The sequence below is a fragment of the Dendrobates tinctorius genome, unplaced genomic scaffold, assembly GCF_039654945.1.
Source record: "Dendrobates tinctorius isolate UK_male_01 unplaced genomic scaffold, ASM3965494v1 ptg000008l, whole genome shotgun sequence".
Lineage (NCBI taxonomy): Eukaryota > Metazoa > Chordata > Amphibia > Anura > Dendrobatidae > Dendrobates > Dendrobates tinctorius.
Window position 1 is genome coordinate 198,731 of NW_027361676.1, and position 24,839 is coordinate 223,569.

At 41.2% G+C, this 24,839-nt stretch overlaps 1 protein-coding gene across 1 annotated transcript in view; it reads right to left on the bottom strand.

Annotated features, from left to right (window-relative positions):
- Nucleotides 1-24,839, bottom strand: part of ZNF827 (zinc finger protein 827) — a 247,944-nt gene that overhangs the window by 15,870 nt on the left and 207,235 nt on the right. The window contains exons 9-10 of the mRNA XM_073576166.1: nucleotides 2,260-2,397; nucleotides 1,835-2,006 (exon numbers count right to left, since the gene is read on the bottom strand). Of these exons, the coding sequence (XP_073432267.1) occupies nucleotides 1,835-2,006; nucleotides 2,260-2,397 (310 nt within the window). The remainder of the gene's footprint in view (nucleotides 1-1,834; nucleotides 2,007-2,259; nucleotides 2,398-24,839) is intronic.

Sequence of the window (24,839 nt, forward strand, 5' to 3'; positions counted from 1 at the left end):
CCAGGTTACTCTGCACTATTTCACAAGCTTCCAGGAACGTCATGTCCCAGTCAGTGCTAGAATATGAACACAATGCTGCCACCGGCTGTTATTTAGTGAGCAGGACATATACAGAACAAGACCTCAGATCATTGTGTGACAGCGCAAACTGACACACAACTGACAATAGGTCACTGCCTATTTTTAACCATGGACACAGGGCAAAGGGAATGAGACTTCCAGGAAGCCTCAAATACGGCTGGTACAACACTTGGGGTCTCTGTTCTGTTAGAGGAACACAAGAAACCCAACTCCTGCAGGAAACTGTCCGAGCGTGGAAACAAATAACACCAGATGGAACCCGGTAGGGTCCATTTGGTTTTTGGCTGTTTTTTTTCTGCAAAAAATGACTGACCTTTGTCTGAGCCTCCGACACAAGTGCAAACAGTGTTGTTTAATAATGTATAAAGGCTATAAAATGCTAAAGCAAAGTGTCTGGGTGCTGCGGAATAGATTTACACTATATAGATACATAGAAAAAAACGTGCAAAAAATCCAGCAATGGTGTCCTTAAAATCCAGCTTTTATTGTCTTTGCATTCAAATCCAAGAAATTGCAGATGCGTTACTGACATACGTCCTTGCTAAATGGACCCCTTGCTGGATTTTTTGCTCATTTTTTCCTACGTGACCCTTTGTCAAAGCAATGGTTTTCTCTGTGCGTTGGGGATTCCTCCGTTCCATGGTGAGTTGATTGTTTCTTTCTGTTTGACTCTATACATACTTGCCTTCATATAGGACAATTACGGTATACATTTTACTAAAGAAAGTGATTCCTTGTTCTTGAATAAATATTATTTATAAGCTGGGATTTTATTATGCACAAGCTGGTTATTTAGATTTTTCTGGATAATCTAAGAAATACAATTCACCTTATATGATTGACATTAGTCATGTGATTAACGCCATGTCGGACTTTATATTAACCCTAAAATCAATGGGAAGGATACTGCCTTCATACCTGCTAATTGCGTCAATTCATGGCAGTACTGAATATTCAACACCCTTTGACTAATTCAGAAAGCTCTAGGGCATTTTTTTTGCGACAAAACAAAACGGTCATTAGGCTAAACTTCCGTATATAGCATAAAACCATTTTATTTCTGAGTAAAACACTCTGGTGATTGACAGCTTGTTACTGGGCAAACACAACCACAGCAACCCTCCAATCGCAGAGACGAGGGGTGGGAAGAACGAGACCCTCACAAGTACAGCGGACTCAATCTGTTGGGAGAGTTTATCAAGACAGGTGACACATAAGCCAAAGCCCACTGGAGTGAGGTGTGCTAATTTTATGAAGAGGTGCGCCCATCATAATAAATATAAGTAAGCTAGAAATGCTCGCTCCGATCTGACATACCGTAATTTAAAATACAATGTGCGCCAATTTTGTAAGAGTTATTATGCAAATGCCCCTTCCACATTTTTGATTCCAGAAAAGTGGCATAGATGTAGAGCGAACATTAAATGGGGAACAATAAATGGTCAGTGTATATTTGGAAAAAATGCACAAGATTTAGTTTTCAGCCATTTTGGCTAATAGGAGAGCCAACTTGTATACCTTTAAGCACAGACTGATGACAGATCTGATTTTAAACATACATTGCTTTTATCAATGTAATATTTGAGATTACTAATGCCATAATTGGCCTTCTGAGACAAAATGAAATAATTGACTGAATTTCTCGTAAAAAAAGATGTGAAAGCCATTAACTTAAAAAAAACCCTATTAAAATGGTTGAAAACATCATTAATGTAATACTGAATAAAGAATACAAGTACGTAAGTCCTCTCACCTATAGTAATATGGGTTCTTCTTTTTCTCACTGGTATCAGAAATGACGGCACTGACAATATCTTCAGTGTCAGTGCTTACCAACTTTACCGCGTGGACGGTTAGGTGCTGGTTCAGGTTAGCCCGGCACTTTGCAGCATATGGGCACAAATGGCACTTATACTTTCTCTCTTCTGTACAGGAAAGTACAAAAACAGTAATATTAAATCCACCACATGGGCTACATTATATTCGAGGAAATGTCTGCCCATCGTAAGGGTTAGAGAAATATGACCTATTGCTGCCCATGAAATACCAAACTGGCAGCACAAGATGAAGAACAAAGATGAGATGGTACAACCGGGCCTTTCCTAGGTGTTCACCATGTCGATAAAAGGGTGGGCTTCAGGGCATACTTTTAATATTTCACAGTAATGAAAGCTGTACCTGTGTGCAATAACAGATGTCGAGATAAAGTCTGCTGTCTACCAAATACTTTTCCACAAACATCGCATGGAAAGAGCTGTTCATTCAGCTTCCAGGCCGTTAACCCACTGCTTGCATCTAGTCCAAGTGTCTCTGAATCTGCAACGATGGAGAAAATACATCAAGGGATTTATGTCGGCGAAGACTTGTTAACCAGGTTGTAATTCCATCTTTGTAGTAAAAGAAAAAAACAAAATACATAACTTAAATAAGAATTTACTGGATATATTAGGTAGAACAAGGAGAAATATTACAGACATTGTAAAGCCGCCAGAACAAAGGTATACACAGACTGGTGCTCATCATCAGGGAAGCTTTAGCTTTCTTAAAATATTCTGCAGAAGAAAATCACTTTATGATCATAACACTTTCAAGACTTTGCCATGAAAATGGATGCCAAGCACTATGTTTTTATTGGGGCCCAACTGTCAAAGGACACATAATTCATAAGCCGATCCTTGGGATCTGGCCGGCACATGCACAGTTCTCATGTCTGAGAGACATACCACCTGGACAGGCATCAAAAGAAATGGTTTCTGGTTCAAAAACAGATGTTCTTGGCCAGAGAATACACTGAGCATTTTTATATGTGCAAACAGCTTACAGGAGAACATCAAAGACACAGCAAGAAGTGTAGAACAGCTCCTGAATTGCCATTGTTTGCTCACATGGACATCAGCCTTGATACCAAAAAATCCTCAACCACTGACTGTCCAGATTAGCGTGCAACTAGGGTCCAACATCTGCTCACGTCATAGCATCAGACACCTCTGATTAGGAGTTTCATTAATGCAACCCAAGCAACAAGAGGCACGGAAGTACATTGTAATAAAGGGTCATGTAAAGCAAATTACCCCCGTTCTGTCCTTATAAGCTGTTCAGATTTGTTCATACCAGCATTGTGAATGCAAGCATATTGGATGAAAAATGCTCCTGATAACATGTCATTTTGATACAGGAGGTCAATTTTCTGATGTTGTCATAAATCTGGACAAGTCTTTCAAAATTAAAAAAGACTACTCTTGAAACAAGTCCTTATCATCAGAATCCAAGGTAAACCATCAAGGGGGAGCAACGATTTTGCACATGAAGAATTTTCTTTAAAAATGAAAGAAAAACCAGAAACCAACTTATATTCATTTTTTTTCTGTTCAGAGTTATTATTCTTTTTTCTGTACACGACAATGGGGGCAGTGAAAACACAACTTCTCAAGATGAGTTTTTGCAAGCTTTTGATGCTGCGTCTAACAGTTTCTGCACAGTGGATGGGATTTATAGAGATCTAATGCCCGTTGTTCTTTTTTACGCCGTGTAAACTGACCTTAGATGTGTGTTTCAAATCCACAACAAAATGTGCATGAGTTCTTAGTGCTTGTAATCTGTACATCCATAAAGTTTTGTCATAGCCAAATACCAGGAAGTATCAAAAACAAAGCAACTTTATTTAAAAGCATAACACGCCAAGAGCCAAAAATTAAAGGAACAAAAACATGATAAAAATACATGTAAAAAAGCACACTCAAACACTCAATGAAAAAACACAAATAGCCTAGTTTACATAATAGGTGCAGAAATGCTGCAAAAAATCTGCAAGATCAAAAACTCACCAAAAGCTCATCATGGGAATGCAGCCCTATAGTTCAGAGCAGTATTATTTTGCTGCCTTTAGCGCTCAGATCTTAGCCTTACTAATTGCTAGAACATCATTTGCAACAGAGAATATTTTGTAAAATGTAAAGGGAACCTGACAACTGATTCATTCTGCTCGGTCAGGTCAACCTGGTATGTTTCAATCGGAAACGCTACGTCATTTCAAAGCAGAACATACATTTTGCTAGCAAGACTGGAACAATGCCAATTGTAGGACTAGTACAAAAGGCCCGTTAATGGGGGCTTCTTCCTACTCCACTCTTCTTGAGTGACAGATCTCACCCTATACACACACATAAAGAAAGTCCTGTCACTCAAGGGGAGTGGGGTGGGTAGAAGACCAGCCTTTTGAACTAGTCATCTGAGCACCATGGTTCCCAGCCAGCTTTAAAATATGTTTTATTTTGAACTGCCTCAGCACGTCATAACAAAACTGTGTCCGTTTCATGCTGCACATGGTATGGACAGAATCAGCGTCGGACTGGAACACCTTGGGCCCACCAGAGAAAGTCATTCTTGGGGCCCACTATGTAGCTGCATAGAGTTAAATACCAGACCACCAATTATGCGGTAAAACACGCTAATATCCGGGTATAATATAAGGTTGTACATGTCTTAATTATGTAGCAGGAGTTGGGGTAGCCCCCTCATAGAATATAAAGCAGCCCCCTCACATAGTATAATGCAGCCATCTCATAGAATATAATACTGCCCCCCTCATAGGGTATAATACTGCCCCCCTCATAGGGAATAATGCACCCCCTCATAGGGTATAATGCACCCCCTCATAGGGTATAATGCACCCCCTCATAGGGTATAATACTGCCCCCCTCATAGGGTATAATACTGCCCCCCTCATAGGGTATAATACTGCCCCCCTCATAGGGAATAATGCTGCCTCCTCATAGGGTATAATACTGCCCCCCTCATAGGGAATAATGCACCCCCTCATAGGGTATAATGCTGCCCCCTCATAGGGTATAATACTGCCCCCCTCATAGGGTATAATACTGCCCCCCTCATAGGGTATAATGCTGCCTCCTCATAGGGTATAATACTGCCTCCTCATAGGGTATAATGCTGCCCCCCTCATAGGGAATAATACTGCCCTCATAGGGTATAATGCTGCCTCCTCATAGGGTATAATGCTGCCCCCTCATAGGGTATAATACTGCCCCCCTCATAGGGAATAATGCACCCCCTCATAGGGTAGAATGCTATATAGATATATAGATATAGAGTTAGATAGATATAGATAGAAAGATAGATGTAGAAATAGATAGATATAGAGATAGATAGTAGATAATGGATAGAAAGTAGATAATGGATAGATATAGATAGAAAGATTCATAGAGATAGATAGAGATAGATAGAAATAGATATAAAGATAGATATAGAAAGAAAGATAGATAGATCGATAGGTAGATAGATATAGAGATAGATAGAAAATAGATAATGGATAGATATAGAGATAGATAGCTATAGATAGAAAGATATAGAGATAGAGATAGATAATAGATAGAGATAGATAATAGATAGAGATAGATAATAGATAGAGATAGATAAGAGATATACAGATATAATAATAATAATAATAATAATAAAGACATATATAGATATAGAGATAAATATATATAGATAGATGGCTATAAATAAAAATAGATATATAGATAGATATAGAGATAGATATAGAGACAGATAGATATAGAAAGATAGATATAGAGATAATAGCTAGATATAGAGATATGTATAGAGATAGATATAGAGTTAGAAAGATAGATAGATATAGAGAGAGATATAGAGATAGATATACACTCACTGGCCACTTTATTAGGTACACCTGTCCAACTGTGTGTTAAGACTTAATTTCTAATCTGCCAATCACATGGCGGCAACTCAGTGCATTTAGGCATGTAGACATGGTCAAGACAATCTCCTGCAGTTCAAACCGAGCCTCAGTATGGGGAAGAAAGGTGATTTGAGTGCCTTTGAACGTGGCATGATTGTTGGTGCCAGAAGGGCTGGTCTGAGTATTTCAGAAACTGCTGATCTACTGGGATTTTCACGCACAACCATCTCTAGGGTTTACAGAGAATGGTCCGAAAAAGAAAAAAATCCAGTGAGCGGCAGTTCTGTGGCCGGAAATGCCTTGTTGATGCCAGAGGTCAGAGGAGAATGGGCAGACTGGTTCGAGCTGATAGAAAGGCAACAGTGACTCAAATTGCCACCCGTTACAACCAAGGTAGGCAGAGGAGCATCTCTGAACGCACAGTGCGTCGAACTTTGAGGCAGATGGGCTACAGCAGCAGAAGACCACACCGGGTACCACTCCTCTCAGCTAAGAACAGGAAACTGAGGCTACAATTTGCACAAGCTCATCGAAATTGGACAGTAGAAGATTGGAAAAACGTTGCCTGGTCTGATGAGTCTCGATTTCTGCTGCGACATTCGGATGGTAGGGTCAGAATTTGGCGTAAACAACATGAAAGCATGGATCCATCCTGCCTTGTATCAACGGTTCAGGCTGGTGGTGGTGGTGTCATGGTGTGGGGAATTTTTTCTTGGCACTCTTTGGGCCCCTTGGTACCAATTGAGCATCGTTGCAACGCCACAGCCTACCTGAGTATTGTTGCTGACCATGTCCATCCCTTTATGACCACAATGTACCCAACATCTGATGGCTACTTTCAGCAGGATAATGCGCCATGTCATAAAGCTCGAATCATCTCAGATTGGTTTCTTGAACATGACAATGAGTTCACTGTACTCAAATGGCCTCCTCAGTCACCAGATCTCAATCCAATAGAGCATCTTTGGGATGTGGTGGAACGGGAGATTCGCATCAGGGATGTGCAGCCGACAAATCTGCGCCAACTGTGTGATGCCATCATGTCAATATGGTCCAAAATCTCTGAGGAATGCTTCCAGCACCTTGTTGAATCTCTGCCACGAAGAATTGAGGCAGTTCTGAAGGCAAAAGGGGGTCCAACCCGTTACTAGCATGGTGTACCTAATAAAGTGGCCAGTGAGTGTAGATAGATGGATAGATAGATATAGATAATAGAGATAATAGATAGATATAATAGATAGATATAGAGATAGATATAGAGATAGATGGATAGATCAATAGACAGATAGATAAAGAGAGAGATAGAGATAGATAATGAGATATAGAGATAGATATAGAGATATAGTGTTAGATAGAAAGATAGATATAGAGATAGATAGATATAGAGATATATATGGATATAGAGATAACAGATAGATATAGAGATAGATAGATAGCTATAGAGAGAGAGATATAGAGAGAGATATAGAGAGAAACAGATATAGAGATAGAGATAGATATAGAGGTAGATAGATATAGAGATAGAGAGAGCGGTAGATAGAGAGATAGATATAGAGAGATAGATACAGAGATCGATAAATAGATAGAGAGATAGATATAGATAATAGATAGAGATAAATAAATAAATATAGAGATAACAGATAGATATAGAGAGAGAGTAAGATAGAAAGATATAGAGATAGCTAGATAGATAGACATAATAGATAGATATAGATAGATATAGATGTAGAGATAGAAAGATAGATATAGATAATAGATAGAGATAAATAGATAGATAGATAGATAGAGAAAGATAGATAGATATAGAGATAGATAGATAGACAGAGAAAGATAGAGATAAATAGATAGATATAGAGAGAGATATAGAGATAATAGATAGATATAAGATAGATATAAAGATAGAGATAGATATAGAAATAGATAGATATAGATAATAGATAGAGATAGATATAGAGATAGATAGATATAGATAATAGATAGAGATAGAAAGATAGATAGATATAAGAGAGATAGAGAGAGAGATAGAGAGAGCGAGAGAGATATAAAAAAAAACAAACAAAACACAATACTCACCTCTCCTCCTCGCTCCCACGCTGATCCCGGCTTCAGTGTCAGGAGCTGCCCCCTCTGCCAGACACACAGCGGGTGCGCAATGTAGTGACGTCATCGCGCACTGGCTGTGAGCCAGGAGCAGAGAGGACTGAGGGCGGCGCCGGCCCTGATTTACAGCTGTAGTCTGCAGAGCGGCTTACTGGGCTGGGGGCGGGGCCTCTGGGGGTGTGGAGACCTGAAATGATATTCACTGCTTCGCAGTGAATATTCATTTCTCTTTAGCAGCGGGGACAGGGGCTCCTGCCTCCTGACACCCGCTGCTGCTCCGCTGGCAGGGGCCCCCATAGCAGCTGCATGGTGTGCGACACACCACTGGCTGGGGGCCCCTGGAGCAGCGGGGGCCCTAGGCAACTGCTGGCCCTGTATGCCTGCAGGTGCCAGGGCCCACCAGATGCCAGGGCCCACCGGAGAATCCACCGGTTCTCCGGTGGGCCAGTCCGACGCTGGACAGAATGAATCAGTTGTGAGGGTCACCTTAAAGGGGTCGCCTGGGAAATCAAACTCAGGTCCAATGCTGCCTCTATGCTGCTTGGTATAGGTTTACTGGCTGCAGCATTGATATCACAACTACATAACAAATCAGCGCTGCAGTCCATCATTGAGCTCAGTGGAGTAGATTGTCTACATCGGCATAGCCACTGAGCCCAAGGATCAGCTGCAGGTGTGATGTGCCATGTAGTGGACAATAAACTGAGCGCAGCCACCGCACTCCCATTAGGATTACTGGAGTGGAAGTCTGCTTCTTCCAGCCAAGGCTCTATAGAGCCATGTTCTGGTAGATCAAAAGCCATTTAAGACAAAAACATTTGTTCAGATTAAAAAAAAATACAGCCCCGTCAGAAACAAAGTTCCCGCCTGGATACACTGGCACAAAAATGGGCATTATATAGAGCAGCCAGATAAAAGCCATTGCTGCACAGACATAACAAAACATCCATTTACAAAATGAATATAGAGAAGATTCAAAAATTACTGGAACTAAATTGGCAGAAATGAGACCTAAATTAAACTTCATGGTCACAACAATAAAGTCTAAGTTTGGAGTGGAGACAACAAGGCATGAGGTGAATGCTGATGGTTTGGGGTTTGTAAGCCACAGTAGCGCAAGAGTTTATTTAAGGGCTCATTCTCATCTGCGTATAAATCAGTTGAGTGGAATCCAATAAAAAAATCGGATTGCACTTTGACTAATAATATTGAATGATTCAGTGCTCATGTGCGATTTTTATCTCAATTCGGATCGAATGTAGAAAAAAATCCCAGCATGCTGCGAGTGGCTGCGTATATCGGTCGAGACTCGCTAATGCAAGTCAATGGGTGCGATACAAATAAAGCACATGCGTGTGCAGTCCAATTTTTACACACCGGACTCATAGGAAACCAGACATTTCATCAGTCGAGTACAGTAAATTCAGAGCCCAAATTGTCAGGATAGAACAGATATAAGATAGAATAGATAGAAATATGTTAGTGAGATATATAATCAGCGTTTTGCATGCTTAGTTTTTTGCACTTGTAATTAGCAAATAAAGACTGGAGGAAGACAACAGGGACCGCCGTGGGATAGGACCTCCATATTATCATTTATGGCTGACCCTGTGGTTTACTTTTCTACAGTTGTCCAGGATTATAGTAACAAAGCAGTTTTCTTCCAGAAACTGTGCCACCCTTGTCCAAGCATTATATCTGGTATTGCAGACCAGCTCTATTAAAGGGAATGGGACTGAGGTGCAATACCACCCACAACCTGCAGACAGGTGTGGCAATGCAACTGGATTACAACTGAACTCTTAATCTCTTTCGGACGTTGGGCGTAATACTACGCCCACGTCGGAATTCCTCCCTTTGATGTGGGATCCGGCGCTGAGCCCAAATCTCTTCCGGCACATGTCTGCTGTTTTGAACAGCTGACACTTGCCTCTAACAGCCGCAGGTGGAATAGTGATCCACCCGCGGCTGTTAACTATGTCGCTGTCAATCTCTGATAGCGGCATTTCATTTGCACTTTCCAGAAGCGCGACGGAAATCCCGCCCATCGGTGACCCTGTCACGTGATTGCGGGTCACCGATGGGTTGGCATGACAACCAAAGGTCTCCAGCAGACCTCTATGGTTGTCATAACTGGATTGCTGCCCGATGGTCGGAGCTCATAGCAAGTGATGATCGCCTGTATGTAGCAGAGTTGATCAAAGTAGTGCAGCTTCTAGTCTCCCATGGACACTACTTAAGCATGCAAAAAGTTAAAAAAAGTTTTTAAAAATATATAAATAAAAAAATAAAAAGTTCACCCCCCTTTCAAAATAAAATAAAAATATCAAATATACACATATTTGCTATCGCCTCGTTCAGAATTGCCTGATCTATCAATATAAAAAAAGAATTAACCCGATCGCTACACGGCATAATGAGAAAAAAATTCAAAACGTCAGAATTATGGTACTTTTTTTGGTCGCCGCTACATTGCACCAAAATGCATAAACGGGCGATCAAAAGATCGTATCTACACTAAAATGGTATCTATAAAAATTTCAGCTCGGCGCACAAAAAATAAGCCCTCACCCAGCCCCAGATCACAAAAAATGGAGATGTTACGGGTCTTGGAAACTGGCGCTATTTTTTTTTTTTGACCAAGGTTTGGATGTTTTTTTTACCACTTAAACAAAAAAGAACCTAGACATATTTGATTTCTATGAACCCGTAATGACTTGGAGTATCATAACGGCAGATCAGTTTTAGCATTTAGTGAACATGGTTAAAAAAAAAAAAAACACCTGTGGAATTGCACTTTTTTTGCAATTTCACCGAACCTGCAATTTTTTTCCATTTTCCAGTACATGATATGTTAAAACAATGGTGTTGTTCAAAAGTACAAACTTGTCCCACAAAAAACAAGCCCTCACATGGCCATATTGACAGAAAAATAAAAAAGTTATGGCTTTGGGAAGAAAAGGAGCAAAAAACAAAAGCTAAAATACCTCTGGTCGTTAAGGGGTTAAACATTTAAGAACAAAAGGCATCTAGGCTTGTTAAAAGAGCACTTTTAATTTCCATTACTGTTACAGTTGGATTAATGATTCTGCTTTATATTCTGTAATATAGAATGGTTTTATTTGAAAAACAAAGTTAATATTTTGCTCTTCTGCATTCAATTCCCCCCCCTTATTTCAAGAGGCATAACTATTTTTGTCGACATAGCCGTATGAGGGTTTGTTTTATGTGGGACGAGTTGTAATTTTGAATGACACTATTCATTTACCATACAATATACTGAAAAACAGGAAACAAAATTCCAAGTAAAGTGAAATGTTGAAAAAAAAAAAAGAAACGCAATTCCACCATTGTTTTTTGGGTTGTATTTTATGGCACTAATTGTGCTGCAAAAATCACCTGAGAACATGATTCCCCAGATCACTACGATTATGGCGTTAGTGAACTTGTAATTTTTAAAAATATATTTTATATGGTTACAAATATTCCGGATGTTGCTCTATGAAAACTTGTTTTTTGCGTGCAGAGCTGTAGTTGTTATAGCTATGACTTTGGCATACACACAATGTTTTGATTGCCTTTTATTGCATTTTTTTCAACAAAGTGCGGTGAGTGAAAAACAGCAATTCTGGAGTTTCGATTCTTCTTTACTTTTTTGCATTTTACTTATGGTTGAAATAATTTTACATGATAGACAATACCAAAAAGGTTTAATTTTATTTTTATTTCTACTTTCTTATTTAAGTTCTATCTAGAGACTTGAACCAGCGATCGCTTGATATACCACAAGATTGCAGTTTGCAGTGTAATTGACCTTCTTCTATAAAGCTGAGCCTATGGCTGGGCTTCATAAAAGGACTAAGATAGCAGACCCCCTTCTGCTATGGTAACTCACCGTCAGGGTCTCCCCATGGTCGCGTTGCTGGGGGTTGTGGGATATTGATAGCTGATACTCGAGTGCACCGGCAACCAGTACATGATGCAGTCATGGATTGACAGTGGCAGTTAAATGGTTCAACAGCAGGAACCAGAGCTACTTCTGGTCACTGTTGTTAAAGGCAGATGCTGGCTGTATAACTTAGCCGGCATCTGCATTGGTAGGATGCAGCCTCCACTGCTGGGCAACGTCATACACCCTGCATGTGACCTGTGCCGAAAAGATATGTCACAGGTTACTAATGGGTAAACGTTATCACCTAGTCCCAGCGCTGTACTCGGCTATGTCCAGAAGTCCAACAGAGAATGAATGGAGCAGTGGTGCGCATGCAGTGGTCACTACTCAATTCCGACAAGACATTTCAGAGCCCGGTCTCCATTTCTGCCTGTGGTATGTAGACCTGTGTGCACAACTGCCCAGGTAACTACATGGAAGAAGGACACTGCCAGGAGACAGGGCACCGACGTCTACTGGCAACATTGTGATCATCTGACGGGACTGTTTTTCCTTCACTGCCCATTTAATTGCAGATGGGCGGGAGATAAAGGCTGGTAGCACAAACATATTTTGGATCTCCAACAAACGCACTCAGTTTAGAAACGTTTAACTGCACTTAAAAAGCTAAACTTCTGTCTAGTAAATACATTTAATGCTAAACTAAAACCAGTCATTTTCTCCCATATTCTAAAGGTCCCTTTCTCTCCCATTCTCCTGTCATTATACTGAAGGTCACCTTCACATAAAACACAACCTTAGCACGGAGAAGACTCTCAATTAGTTCTACAAATTGTACTGTTAGTGCAGGGGATTGTGGCGCTCACTAATGCCATCTTGTGGTCTGCAAAAAACTACAAGTCCTCATAACACTTCACTAACCACAAAGAACACGCCAAGACTGACAGCCACTGTCTGATTGTAAAATATATTATATTCATTCCATAATATATTCTGCTTAAATACATTTGTCCATTGAGATATCATTTAGACAAATGTACTGGAAGTCATCGAGACAAAAGGCAGCTTCAGTGAGAAAGAATAGTGCTGCTCGATAATTAGAGTATTCTTTATGACTTTGCTCTAGTTGACAAGTGCAATTGTTTTTAGCATAGATCTAAATGAGACAGAGACACAGTGGAGAAAAAAAAATCAACATATTGGAGTAACAAGATTGTGGCTTATATTTAGCCAAATTTCATCTACATTCTGCAGAGACAATCCTCAGCAGAAATTGTTCTATGTGGCAGTTGTGAAATTTCCAACATTTATAATTATTTATTTTACTCACTTATACAGCACCATTAATTCCACAGCGCTTTACAGATATTATTATCACTGTCCCCATTGGGGCTCACAATCTAGAATGCCTATCAGTATGTTTTTAGAATGTGGGAGAAAACCGGAGTACCCGGAGGAAACCCACACAAACACAAGGAGAAACATACAATCTCTTTGCAGATGTTGTCCTTGGTGGTCCAATAAAACTAACAATGATTTTATCTACTGAGGATTTTCCACTAAAGAAAGTCCACTACTGAGAAGTCTATTAGGTGGTCATGGGGTGAACTTCCACCTATACATTATAATTATGGCTTAAAGGGATTTGGACAACCTCTCCTCAATCAGTATGTTTCGCCCTATTAAAATAACAACACTTCTACTCACATCCGATGCCTTTCCAGCAGTGTTGGCATTGTCTTTCCCATGTTCTTGTGCAGGTGAGTGACGTCACGCGAACTAAGAGACCAATCAACGGCCGTTTCAATCACCCCATTTTCGGACAATTTGCTTAAATCTGTAGGAAGTGAGCACTGCTGCTCTCTCTTCCCCCGGATGTATGTGATACATCTGAAAGCGGGGAAAGTGAAACAGCCGTCGATTGGCTGCTTGGTTCATGTGACATCACACTGTTTCGCGATCGCTGGAAAAGTCAATGCCAACACTGCTGGAACGGCGGCAGCACCAGAAGTGAGTTTAACTGTTATTTTAATGGGGGTAAACATACGGATTGAGAAGGGATGTCCCAGTAGAGGATAACCCCTTTAAATCCAGTGGGTAAACTGAAGACTTGAATGTACTAATGTATTACAGAACTATATATAATCTAAACAGACTAAACTTTTTTTTAATAAAATGGTGGTGCCTCTTATTGCTTATCGGGGGTGGTGACTGCGGTGAAGTGGGGTCCCAGGGTCGCTGCTGGAGGAGGCAGTACTCAAAATACAGTAAAGGTTTTCAGACAAATCTGTTGGGGTGTACTCATTTATGCTGTATATTTCTGCACTCAGAGAAGTGGGAGCGTGTCAGTAGATACCACAACCTGTGTTTGCTTTCTCTGTGCTCTTTAACCAAACAGTGGACTGAATCTAATTTTCCCAACACTAAAGAGGTTGTCCAGGACAATTTTTCAATATTTTTTATTATGAGTCTAAAAACTAAACAAGCAGGTAGTTGCTAATGGAGGCACCTTCCTGCCTTTTCTATCCTGCGCCGTCACGGTCCACTCCTGCCAACGATGCAGCAGGTCCATGTCTCAGATTGCTCTGTCGACAGGGTGAGACTGCTGATGTCATGCTGATTGACAGCTGTCTCCTCACAGTTATGCTTTAATGAGCTGCCTGTCAATCAGCAAGATGATGGCAGTGACGCCCCATTAACAGAACAGGGTAAACTATTACTATGGGCATACAGGTTATAGACAGCATAAACAGGTCCTAACTCTATGTCTCATATCAGATGCCTTGTTGTGGATAAATCATTTGTATCACTTTATGTAAATGACCTCTTCCATACTCTGGGGAGGACGCTGCCTGGAAGATAGCTCTGCCTCCAGACCGTATTTACATATAAGGGGCAGTTACCGGTGTGATGGCCGCTCTCTGGTCACAGTTGGCTGTTATTACTTGAGGCTCTATACCTGAACACTCTACAACATACACTCACTGGCCACTTTATTAGGTACACCTGTCCAACTGTGTGTTAAGACTTAATTTCTAATCAGCCAATCACATGGCGGCAACTCAGTGCATTTAGGCATGTAGACATGGTCAAGACAATCTCCTGCAGTTCAAACCGAGCATCAGTATGGGGAAGAAAGGTGATTTGAGTGCCTTTGAACGTGGCATGATTGTTGGTGCCAGAAGGGCTGGTCTGAGAATTTCAGAAACTGCTGATCTACTGGGATTTTCACGCACAACCATCTCTAGGGTTTACAGAGAATGGTCCGAAAAAGAAAAAAAATCCAGTGAGCGGCAGTTCTGTGGCCGGAAATGCCATGTTGATGCCAGAGGTCAGAGGAGAATGGGCAGACTGGTTCGAGCTGATAGAAAGGCAACAGTGACTCAATTTGCCACCCGTTACAACCAAGGTAGGCAGAAGAGCATCTCTGAATGCACAGTGCGTCGAACTTTGAGGCAGATGGGCTACAGCAGCAGAAGACCACACTGGGTACCACTCCTCTCAGCTAAGAACAGGAAACTGAGGCTACAATTTGCACAAGCTCATCGAAATTGGACAGTAGAAGATTGGAAAAACGTTGCCTGGTCTGATGAGTCTCGATTTCTGCTGCGACATTCGGATGGTAGGGTCAGAATTTGGCGTAAACAACATGAAAGCATGGATCCATCCTGCCTTGTATCAACGGTTCAGGCTGGTGGTGGTGGTGTCATGGTGTGGGGAATTTTTTCTGGGCACTCTTTGGGCCCCTTGGTACCAATTGAGCATCGTTGCAATGCCACAGCCTACCTGAGTATTGTTGCTGACCATGTCCATCCCTTTATGACCACAATGTACCCAACATCTGATGGCTACTTTCAGCACGATAATGCGCCATGTCATAAAGCTCGAATCATCTCAGATTGGTTTCTTGAACATGACAATGAGTTTACTGTACTCAAATGGCCTCCTCAGTCACCAGATCTCAATCCAATAGAGCATCTTTGGGATGTGGTGGAACGGGAGATTCGCATCAGGGATGTGCAGCCGACAAATCTGCGCCAACTGTGTGATGCCATCATGTCAATATGGTCCAAAATCTCTGAGGAATGCTTCCAGCACCTTGTTGAATCTCTGCCACGAAGAATTGAGGCAGTTCTGAAGGCAAAAGGGGGTCCAACCCCTTACTAGCATGGTGTACCTAATAAAGCGGCCAGTGAGTGTATGTAGCCATGCAGTGGAATAATAACCCTGTAACATGTAAGTACTGTAGTGCTAGGCTGATTTTGGAAAAGAAGCTGCTGCCATAAAAGTATCTTGGTGGGAATTTCACCTTTGCCACAGTTTTCTGCGGTAGGTTCACTAACAAGGGAGAGGCGCATCTGCACAATGATTAATTATGGACTGTTCCTCTGCAAGAAATCTGTAGGAGCCCAAACTTTAATGACTCGCTGGACTTAGAATAGCTTCACAGCAGCTGCGCGCTGGGTACAAACGTAGTATGAGAAATACAGTGCAAGAGAGGGCAACATCAGACACTGACGGAGGTTACACTGTTAAATCAGAGTTCAGCACTCAGGCCGCAAAGCTCTATTACAGTTGCATAATGAAAGGAAGAAATTTAACATTAAGTAGTATCCAAAAATGACTTTCTATCTGCGCTTTGCTGATTTTTTTTTTTTTTTTTTTTTGCTGAATAGTTATACTAGAACTACTTCAAATAATGACTAGTAATTAAATTATCATACAGTATATATATATATGCTCATATTTTTAATCTCCTAAGGAATAGGCCATTTTGGTATACAAAACCATAGAAAATGCTCAATTTTTTTAATCTCACCATTTGAGAAGTGATACATTCATCGTGTTTGCATTAGTGCATAGATGTGGGGTCAAATTGTTGTTCTGCACACACACATACCACTTGATACACTTATGTTAGCATTTACTTCTTATGCATTTCATTTTGTAGGGAACAAGCAAAAAAAAACAAAAAAAAACCGCATAAAACAAACAAAGAAAAGACTCCGCTACTTTTTTCCTATTTCTTTTTTACCTTATTTATCACTGATCTAGAATAATTGTATATATTTATATTTGTTGTGGCGATTGTAGATATACAAAAAAATATCTGAGGGTTATTTAGTTGAATGTGTGATTTTTAAATGAACATGTTTTATACAAAAATGTTTTTTTTTTTTAATTTTGTTTTTAAAGGGAACGTCACACGTGAAAAAATGCTATTAAACTGCTGATATGTGGTTAAGCTTCAGGTTAATAGTGTTCTGAACCTGCCCGGCGCCTGCATGTGGAGCCCCGCGGCTGGGAGGAAATCAACTTTATTCCCCCATCAGCGATCTGGTTTCAGTCACAGGAGCGCGGGTTCAGACACAGCTCTATGTATAGAGAATGGCGGCTATTACCGTGCCACCCGTCACTGACTGACAGCTCACTCGGCATTAGAACCGGCTGTCAGTCAGTGTCGGGGTCGTGGCTACAGTCGCCGCTCTCTATACACAGAGCTGTGTCTGAACTTACGCACAGCACCCATGACTGAAACCCAAACACTGTTGGGAGGAATAAAGTTAATTTCCTCCTGGCAACGGGGCTCTATTAACCTGCAGATTAACCTCAAATTTGCAGGTTGATAGGGTTTTTTTTCAGGTGAGCAGGGGAAGCAGAGCAGATTGATATGATTTGGAACAAAATATTTAGTATAACCTGTGTTTTCAGCATATAAACCTCTGCTTTAGCTGGGATTTTTGGTCCAGTGAGTGGGCCTATCATTGGCAGACACCTTACTATGATTAACAAAGTCAATTTTAATGACCAAGCCCCATTTGTTCAAATCTAACCAGTGTCACTTTATGTGATAACTCTGGAACACTTCTATATATCCTGGGGATTCAGAGATTTTTCCCCTCACACATTGTACTTTATATTAGTGGTAAATTTAAGTTGATACGTTTTTAATTTTTTTGTGAAATAATCTAAAATTTGATGAAAATTTAGAGAAAAATAGCGATTTTCAAACTTTGAATGCTTTTATCCATAATCTTGATAGTCATAACACACAAAACAGTTTAAAAAACATTTGCCATATGTCTACTTAATGTCAGCCTAATTTTTCAAACGACCTATTATATTGTTACAATGTTAGAAGTGTTAAAATTAAGCAGCATTTTTTCTTATCAAGGAAATTTACAAATCCAGTTTTTTACAGACCTATTCAGGTTTGAAGGGACATTGAGGGTCCTATATATCATAAAATCCCTCCAGAAGTGATAGCCTTTTAAAAACTGCACTCCTCAACTTATTCTAAACTGCTGTTCGAAAATGTGTAAACTCTTCATGTGCTTCACAGGGATTAAAGGGGTGGACCAAAGATCAAAGAAATTTTAATCTAAATCTCCATTTAGTGCTTTAATCTAAACTAATTTCTAAAATGTTTGCATTAAAAATTCCCTACTGTTCCCTAACTACACCATCTAAGTGTATATTCTACTTTTTCCCTACTTCCTTTGTGACAACGCTTCATTTGAAAATCCCAGTGCATCCTGGGATACGAAGTGTCATCAGGGGACAAAGGATCAGTCACTGCAGCAGCATCTGCCCCTCCCTGAAATCAAGAATTATCAGTGATGCTCGTTCCAGGGGTGGGGATAGTCCTTGCTCTGTCCCTGCTCACTGTCATTGTGCAATGTGCACAATCACAGCACATTCTGTTTTGCAGGCTCAGCTCAGCAGTAACAAGCCGGCAACACAGAGAACAGCGGACTGTCAGTGATCAGAGACCATCACCTCCCCCCCCACAAGTGATGTCACTTGTGCGAGCGGCACTGTTCTTTGCAAGCCGCTGGGTATTCTGACAACGCGCTCTCAGGTTAGATGATATCCAACCTTTTAGGCATGCACACATACGGTTGTCCACACTTGTGCGCTAAAAAGATGCATAAAATGATGGGACACTGCCGGAACAGAGACCAGTCCAAAATAACTCCATCTGCCCCATTATAATGAGTAGTTCCTTCGGGCGTTTTGTCTGAATTGCCATTTTTGGCCATCTACACGAAACCCCGAATGAAGAAATCAGCGGAAAGCATAGGATAAATGTGAACTGAGAATAATTTTGATTTTTGAGAATGAACAAATACAAGTATAAGAATAGTTTTTATTTTAGTGCAGTTCACCGTGCGGTATAAATGATGACTGCTTTGTTCTTCAGGTCAGTTCCAGATTTATATAGTTTTTTTTTGTGCTTTGCTTCTGTCACATAGTAAAAATGCATTTTTATAAAAAAAAAATAATCTATTTTGATTCCGTTTCTATATTCGAAAAGCAGTGACGTTCTTTAATTTTTTTAGTTAATAATGGCGATTGCAACACTGGGGTCGGTAAAAACCGACCCGAATCATGTTCCCTGGGGTCTCAGCTACCCCCGGTAGCCGAGACCCCTGAGAAATTCCGACTCTGGGGGGGCGCTATACCCTTATTTCTCAGCGCCGCTTAAAAAGCGTCGCTGTGGTTTAAGTACCCTTAACTGCCGCCCTTTAAAAGGCATATCGGCAGTCGTTAAGGGGTTAAGACAACCCTTTCTGAAGCCCTATTCATCCCTTCAAAATTCATATATTTGTGACCGATAGAGATGAGAAACTTTGCCCTTTTTTAGGGTCGAGTCGGGTTTCATGAAACCCGACTTTCTCAAAAGTCGAGTCGAACGAAATCGGCCAACTATCGGGAAAAGTCGAAGGTCTGACTGAAACACGAAACCCAATGTAAGTCAATGGGGAAGCAAAGTCGGCAGGGAGTGGAGGACAGTAAACACACCTACATGCCGGACCGCTTTTTTTAAAGTGCGCGAAATCTCTCTCTCTCCCCGGACGCTGCACATGTCATCTCGTTGCCCACAGTGTACGTCCTTGCTCAGTGGCTGAAAAAAGTCACGTGCAAGCATCCGACTTTGGCCGACTGCATGGCCGACTTCACGCTGTGGTCGGGTTTCGGTCTGCGAAACCCGACTTTGCCATAAGTTGGCGACTTATGAATCTGGCCGACCTGTTTCGCTCAACTTTAGTGACCAACAACCAACAGACAACCACCGAAATTGGATACTTTAAACTCTGCACGACTACAAGTGCTTCATCAATGCGGCATGGCATGGCATGGAGGCGATCAGTCTGTGGCACTGCTGAGGTGTTATGGAAGGCCAGGTTGCTTTGATAGCAGCCAACAGCTCGTCTGCATTGCTGGGTCTGGTGTCTCTCATCTTCCTCGTAACAATACCCCACAGATTCTCTATGGGTTAAGGCTGTGTGCACACGCTGCGGATTTTGCTGCGGTTCCGCAGCGGTTTTGGCCGCTGCGGACCCGCAGCAGTTTTTGCTGCGGTGTACAGTACCATGATTCCCTATGGGAATCAAAAACCGCAGTGCAGACGGTGCGGAATTTTCCGCGCGGATTATCTGCGGTTTTCAATCCGCAGAAAGAATTGACATGTCAATTCTTTCTGCGGATTCTCCTGCGGTTTGCCATCTCCTCCATTGAGGAGATGAAAAACCGCAGGGCAAAACCGCAGAGCAATCCGCAGGTAAAACCGCAGGTCTTTTGACCTACGGTTTCACCTGCGGATTTTACAAAATCCGCGCGGATGAATCCGCACATAATCCGCAGCGTGTGCACACAGCCTTAAGGTCAGGCGAGTTTGCTGGCCAATCAAGCACAGTGATACTGTTGTTTTTAAACCAGGTATTGGTAATTTTGGCAGTGTGGACAGGTGCCAAGTCCTGCTGGGGTATGAAATTTCCATCTCCAAAAATCTTGTCGGCAGAGAGAAGCATGAAGTCCTCTAAAATATCCTGGTAGATGGCTGCGCTGACTTTGATCTTGATAAAACACAGTGGACCTACACCAGCAGATTACATGGCTCCTGAGTCCCCAAACCATCACTGATTGTGGAAACTTCACATTAGACCTCAAGCAGCTTGGATTGTGTGCCTCTCTACTCTTCCTCCAGACTCTGGGACCTTGACTTCCAAATGAAATGAAAAATTTATTTTCATTTGAAAACAACACCTTGGACCTTTGAGCAACAGTTCAATTCTTATTCTCCTTGGCCCAGGTAAGACGCTTCTGGCGTGTCTATTGGTCATGAGTGGCTTGACAAAGGGAATGCGACACTTGTAGCCTGTGTCCTGGATAATCTGTGTGTGGTGGCTCTTGAAGCAATGACTCCAGCAGCAGTAACTTCCTTGTGAATCTCCCTCAAATTTTTGAATGGCCTTTTCTTAACAATCCTTTCAAGGCTGCGGTCTTTTTCTACCACACTTTTCCTTTCACTCAACTTTCCATAAATATGCTTTGATACAGCACTCTGTGAACAGCCAGCTTTTTTAGCAATGTGGAATGTGTCAATGACAACCTTCTGAGCATCTGTCAAGCCAACAGTCTTTCCCATGATTCTAATTTACTGAGATAATGACTTTTGGGTTTTCATTGGCTGTAAGCCATAATCATCAACATTAACAGAAATAAACACTTGAAATAGATCACTCTGTTTGTAATGACTCTATACAATATTGCATATTCACTTTTTGTTTTGAAGAAATGAAATAAATTAACTTTTTGATGATATTCTAATTTAGCGAGAAGCACTTGTATGTGTGCATAACAAATTTTATCGAAAATAGACCCTAGGTAATAGGCAAAGTAGGCACGCCAGCTTGCCATTTTTAGACAGATGCACTGTAAGGGAGTGTCAAAAATTACGCACAATCCTGGTTTATGTCGGTCAACCTCTCCTCCTTTTTGGTCCCAGATTTTAGCGGCAGTTCTGTTAAGCACTGAGTTATCTAAATCAGATTGGTTATTGGATATGCACTGACAGCAAACCGCACAAAACAACTGTTGGTGTGTATTGTATTCCTAACAACCAGTCTGCCTTAAAGGGGTTGTTTGTTCTAAAACTATAAATCTGCAGTCACTCATCATGACTGCAGACTTGTGAATCTGCACACTACGCACAATGCTCGCTGTGAGGATTCTCCGGTGCTGGCAGAGAGCGGTCATGTGACCACAAATATGCATTCTCGTCTGGACTACTGCAACTCTCTTCTGATCGGTCTCCCTCTTACCAAATTTTCTCCTCTCCAATCCATCTTGACTGCGGCAGCCAGGGTCATATTTCTGTCCAGCTGCTTCACCGATGCCTCCATCTTGTGCCAGTCATTACACTGGCTACCTATTCGCTACAGGGTCCAGTATAAACTCATCTCTCTCACCCACAAAGCTCTCCACAGTTCTGCACCGCCATATATTTCCTCTCTCATCTCTGTCTATCGCCCTACACGTGCCCTCCGTCTTACAAATGACCTACATTAAAACTAACATCCCCGTAATACGAACCTCGCACCTCCGTCTCCAAGACTTCTCTCATGCTGCGCCAGCTCTCTGGAATGCACTTCCCCAGACGATCAGACTGATACCTACCCCCAACCTATTCAAGCGCGCTTTGAAAACCCATCTCTTCAAACAAGCCTACCACATCAACTACTCAGTAAACTAACTTTGCCCTGTTCCCTCCTTCCAAATATTATTCTGAATCTGCACCCTACTATTCATCTGTCTCCACACCCTCCATGCATACGATAACTGCACTTGATACTTGACTATTGCACTTAAACACAAGGGCCGATGACCGGATCATGCAGCTTTATATGAAAATCCCTATTTGTTATAATTGCCAGACCTGAAATAACAAGCACTTTTCACCTACTGTGTCTCCCCCATTTCCTTGTAGATTGTAAGCTTGCGAGCAGGGACCTCACTCCTAATGTCACTGTTTAAATTGTCTTAACTTGTATTGAATTTATTGTCTGTACATGTCCCCGCTTAATTGTAAAGTGCTGCGGAATATGTTGGCGCTATATAATTAGAAATTATTATTATATTATTATTAATGTGCGTACTTCCAGCCAGATTCCAACTAATCTGTATCTGGCAGCGCTCTATACATTTGAGAGTGGCCAGATACAGTCTAGTCCGCACTTGACCGCATCTATACATCTCGCATACTTGTAGTTATGCCCCTCCTCACCTGGTGCCAGCACTGAGGAATCCTCACAGTGCTCGGTGCGCCTGGTGTGAGGATTCAGAAGTGTGCAGTCACAAGGAGTGACTACAGACTTTTAGTTTTAGACTGGACAACCCCATTAAATATCCCAGCTATATAGCTCGAAGCATTACAGTCATTGTAATAAGATGATATGCAGTCTAATATAAATTAGATGATTCTTCATCTCAGGCTGCTGTGGTATTACAGTAATTTGTGTTTTCTACTAATTTAATCAATTTTAACACCTTGGTATCATGTGTTATTCATTTCTTTGTAATATATAATATACATATATTACAAAGAAATTATATAATAATTATATAATTGGGCAGCACGGTGGCTCAGTGGTTAGCGCTGTTGCATTTCAGCCCTGAGGTCCTGGGTTTCTATGCTCTCCCCATGTTTGCGTGGGTTTCCTCCGGGTACTCCGGTTTCCTCTCACACTCCAAAGACATACTGATAGGGAATTTAGATTGTGAGCCTCAATGAGAATAGTAATGATAATGTCTGTAAAGCCCTATGGAATTAATGGCGCTATATAAGTGAGTAAAATAAATAATGTACTTAAAGGGTAACCATACTGTCCAGTAACTTTCAAGAATTAGTTAGCACACTGACAGAAGCAGTAAAGGTTTGGAGGAAATTATAGAGCACTGTTAAGCTGTGTAGAAGTGAATACACATCTGAAGCTCATCACAATCTTCCTATGTCTTGCTCGGTTCTTCACTTCTTCTTGTTCCTCTCCATAGAGGATAATTCGCTATGTAACCTGGTAGCTCACTGTGCTGATAGTCTTCCTTGTCTTGAGCAAGTCCTGAGTTGAGCTATTTTTTTTTTCCAAAGCGAATGACACATTCAGGAGGTGAGAGGGCATGAAGAAGTCTCATGAATGGAGAAAGAAGCTGAGTTTGGTAATGTATATTACAAAATTTCATATGTTCACATTTACTACTGATTTATGCAAAATTTGTTAAAAGTACAGCGCTCTTTTAAATAGTTGTGGACAACCCTTTTATACGCATCACAATAGGGAATCTGCAGATTCTACGAGTCACATCAGAGATCTGCTACCAAGAATGACTCCCAACTCCATGGCCTACAACATATTCATAGTCTCCATTTTATTCATTATAAGAAATGGTAATAAATGGTGGGAACCTAATCATATTAAAAAGAAATCAAATTCATTTCAGATGTAATTTATAACATCTATTTCATCATCCTTTGTATAAATCTGATTTGCCTTTTTAATTACACAGAATGCTTTTTCTATTAATTATTCCTCCAGAAATGACCAAACCTGCTTTAGTATTGCCCTTTGCGTTACAGATGACACATCCATACTTAAGAGAATTGATAATGACCATCACTTTGCTCATTACAGATATTATTCTCACTTGTTTCTTGACCTCGGCACTGCATGTGACACGAATGGCGATTTGATTTTATGTGGACATCTGTGGTCTTCATACAACCTCAGTTACGGGTCAAGCTCCCATAATTGGTTATGCCTGGTCCTCACAGGAGACCTTTTTTCAAGCCACGTATAATTTGCTGCCGTCAGGATCCATTCAAAAGGTTTAACCTGGCCAGTATATCACAGATTACATGTAATCGTCATTATCTTTTGTTGAGGAGGATAAACATGTATCGAAAGCTGGGCACACATCTCCTGTTTCTACAGATTCAAATCTGATGTTGCAAGTCACATATTCGTAAGCAGTAGGGGCAAGAATTAACTAACTTTTATCTTTTTTCAGATAACAAGTTTAGTCTGTGCAGATCTTAGGGCCCCGTCACACATAGCGACTCACCAGCGATCCCGACAACGATATGAACTTGTCATGATCGCTGGTTTGTCGCTACATGATCGCTGGTGAGCTGCCAAACAGGCAGATCTCAGCAGCGATCAGGACAGTGACACGCGGGTAACAAGCGACGCACGTCGCTTAGTTACCCGC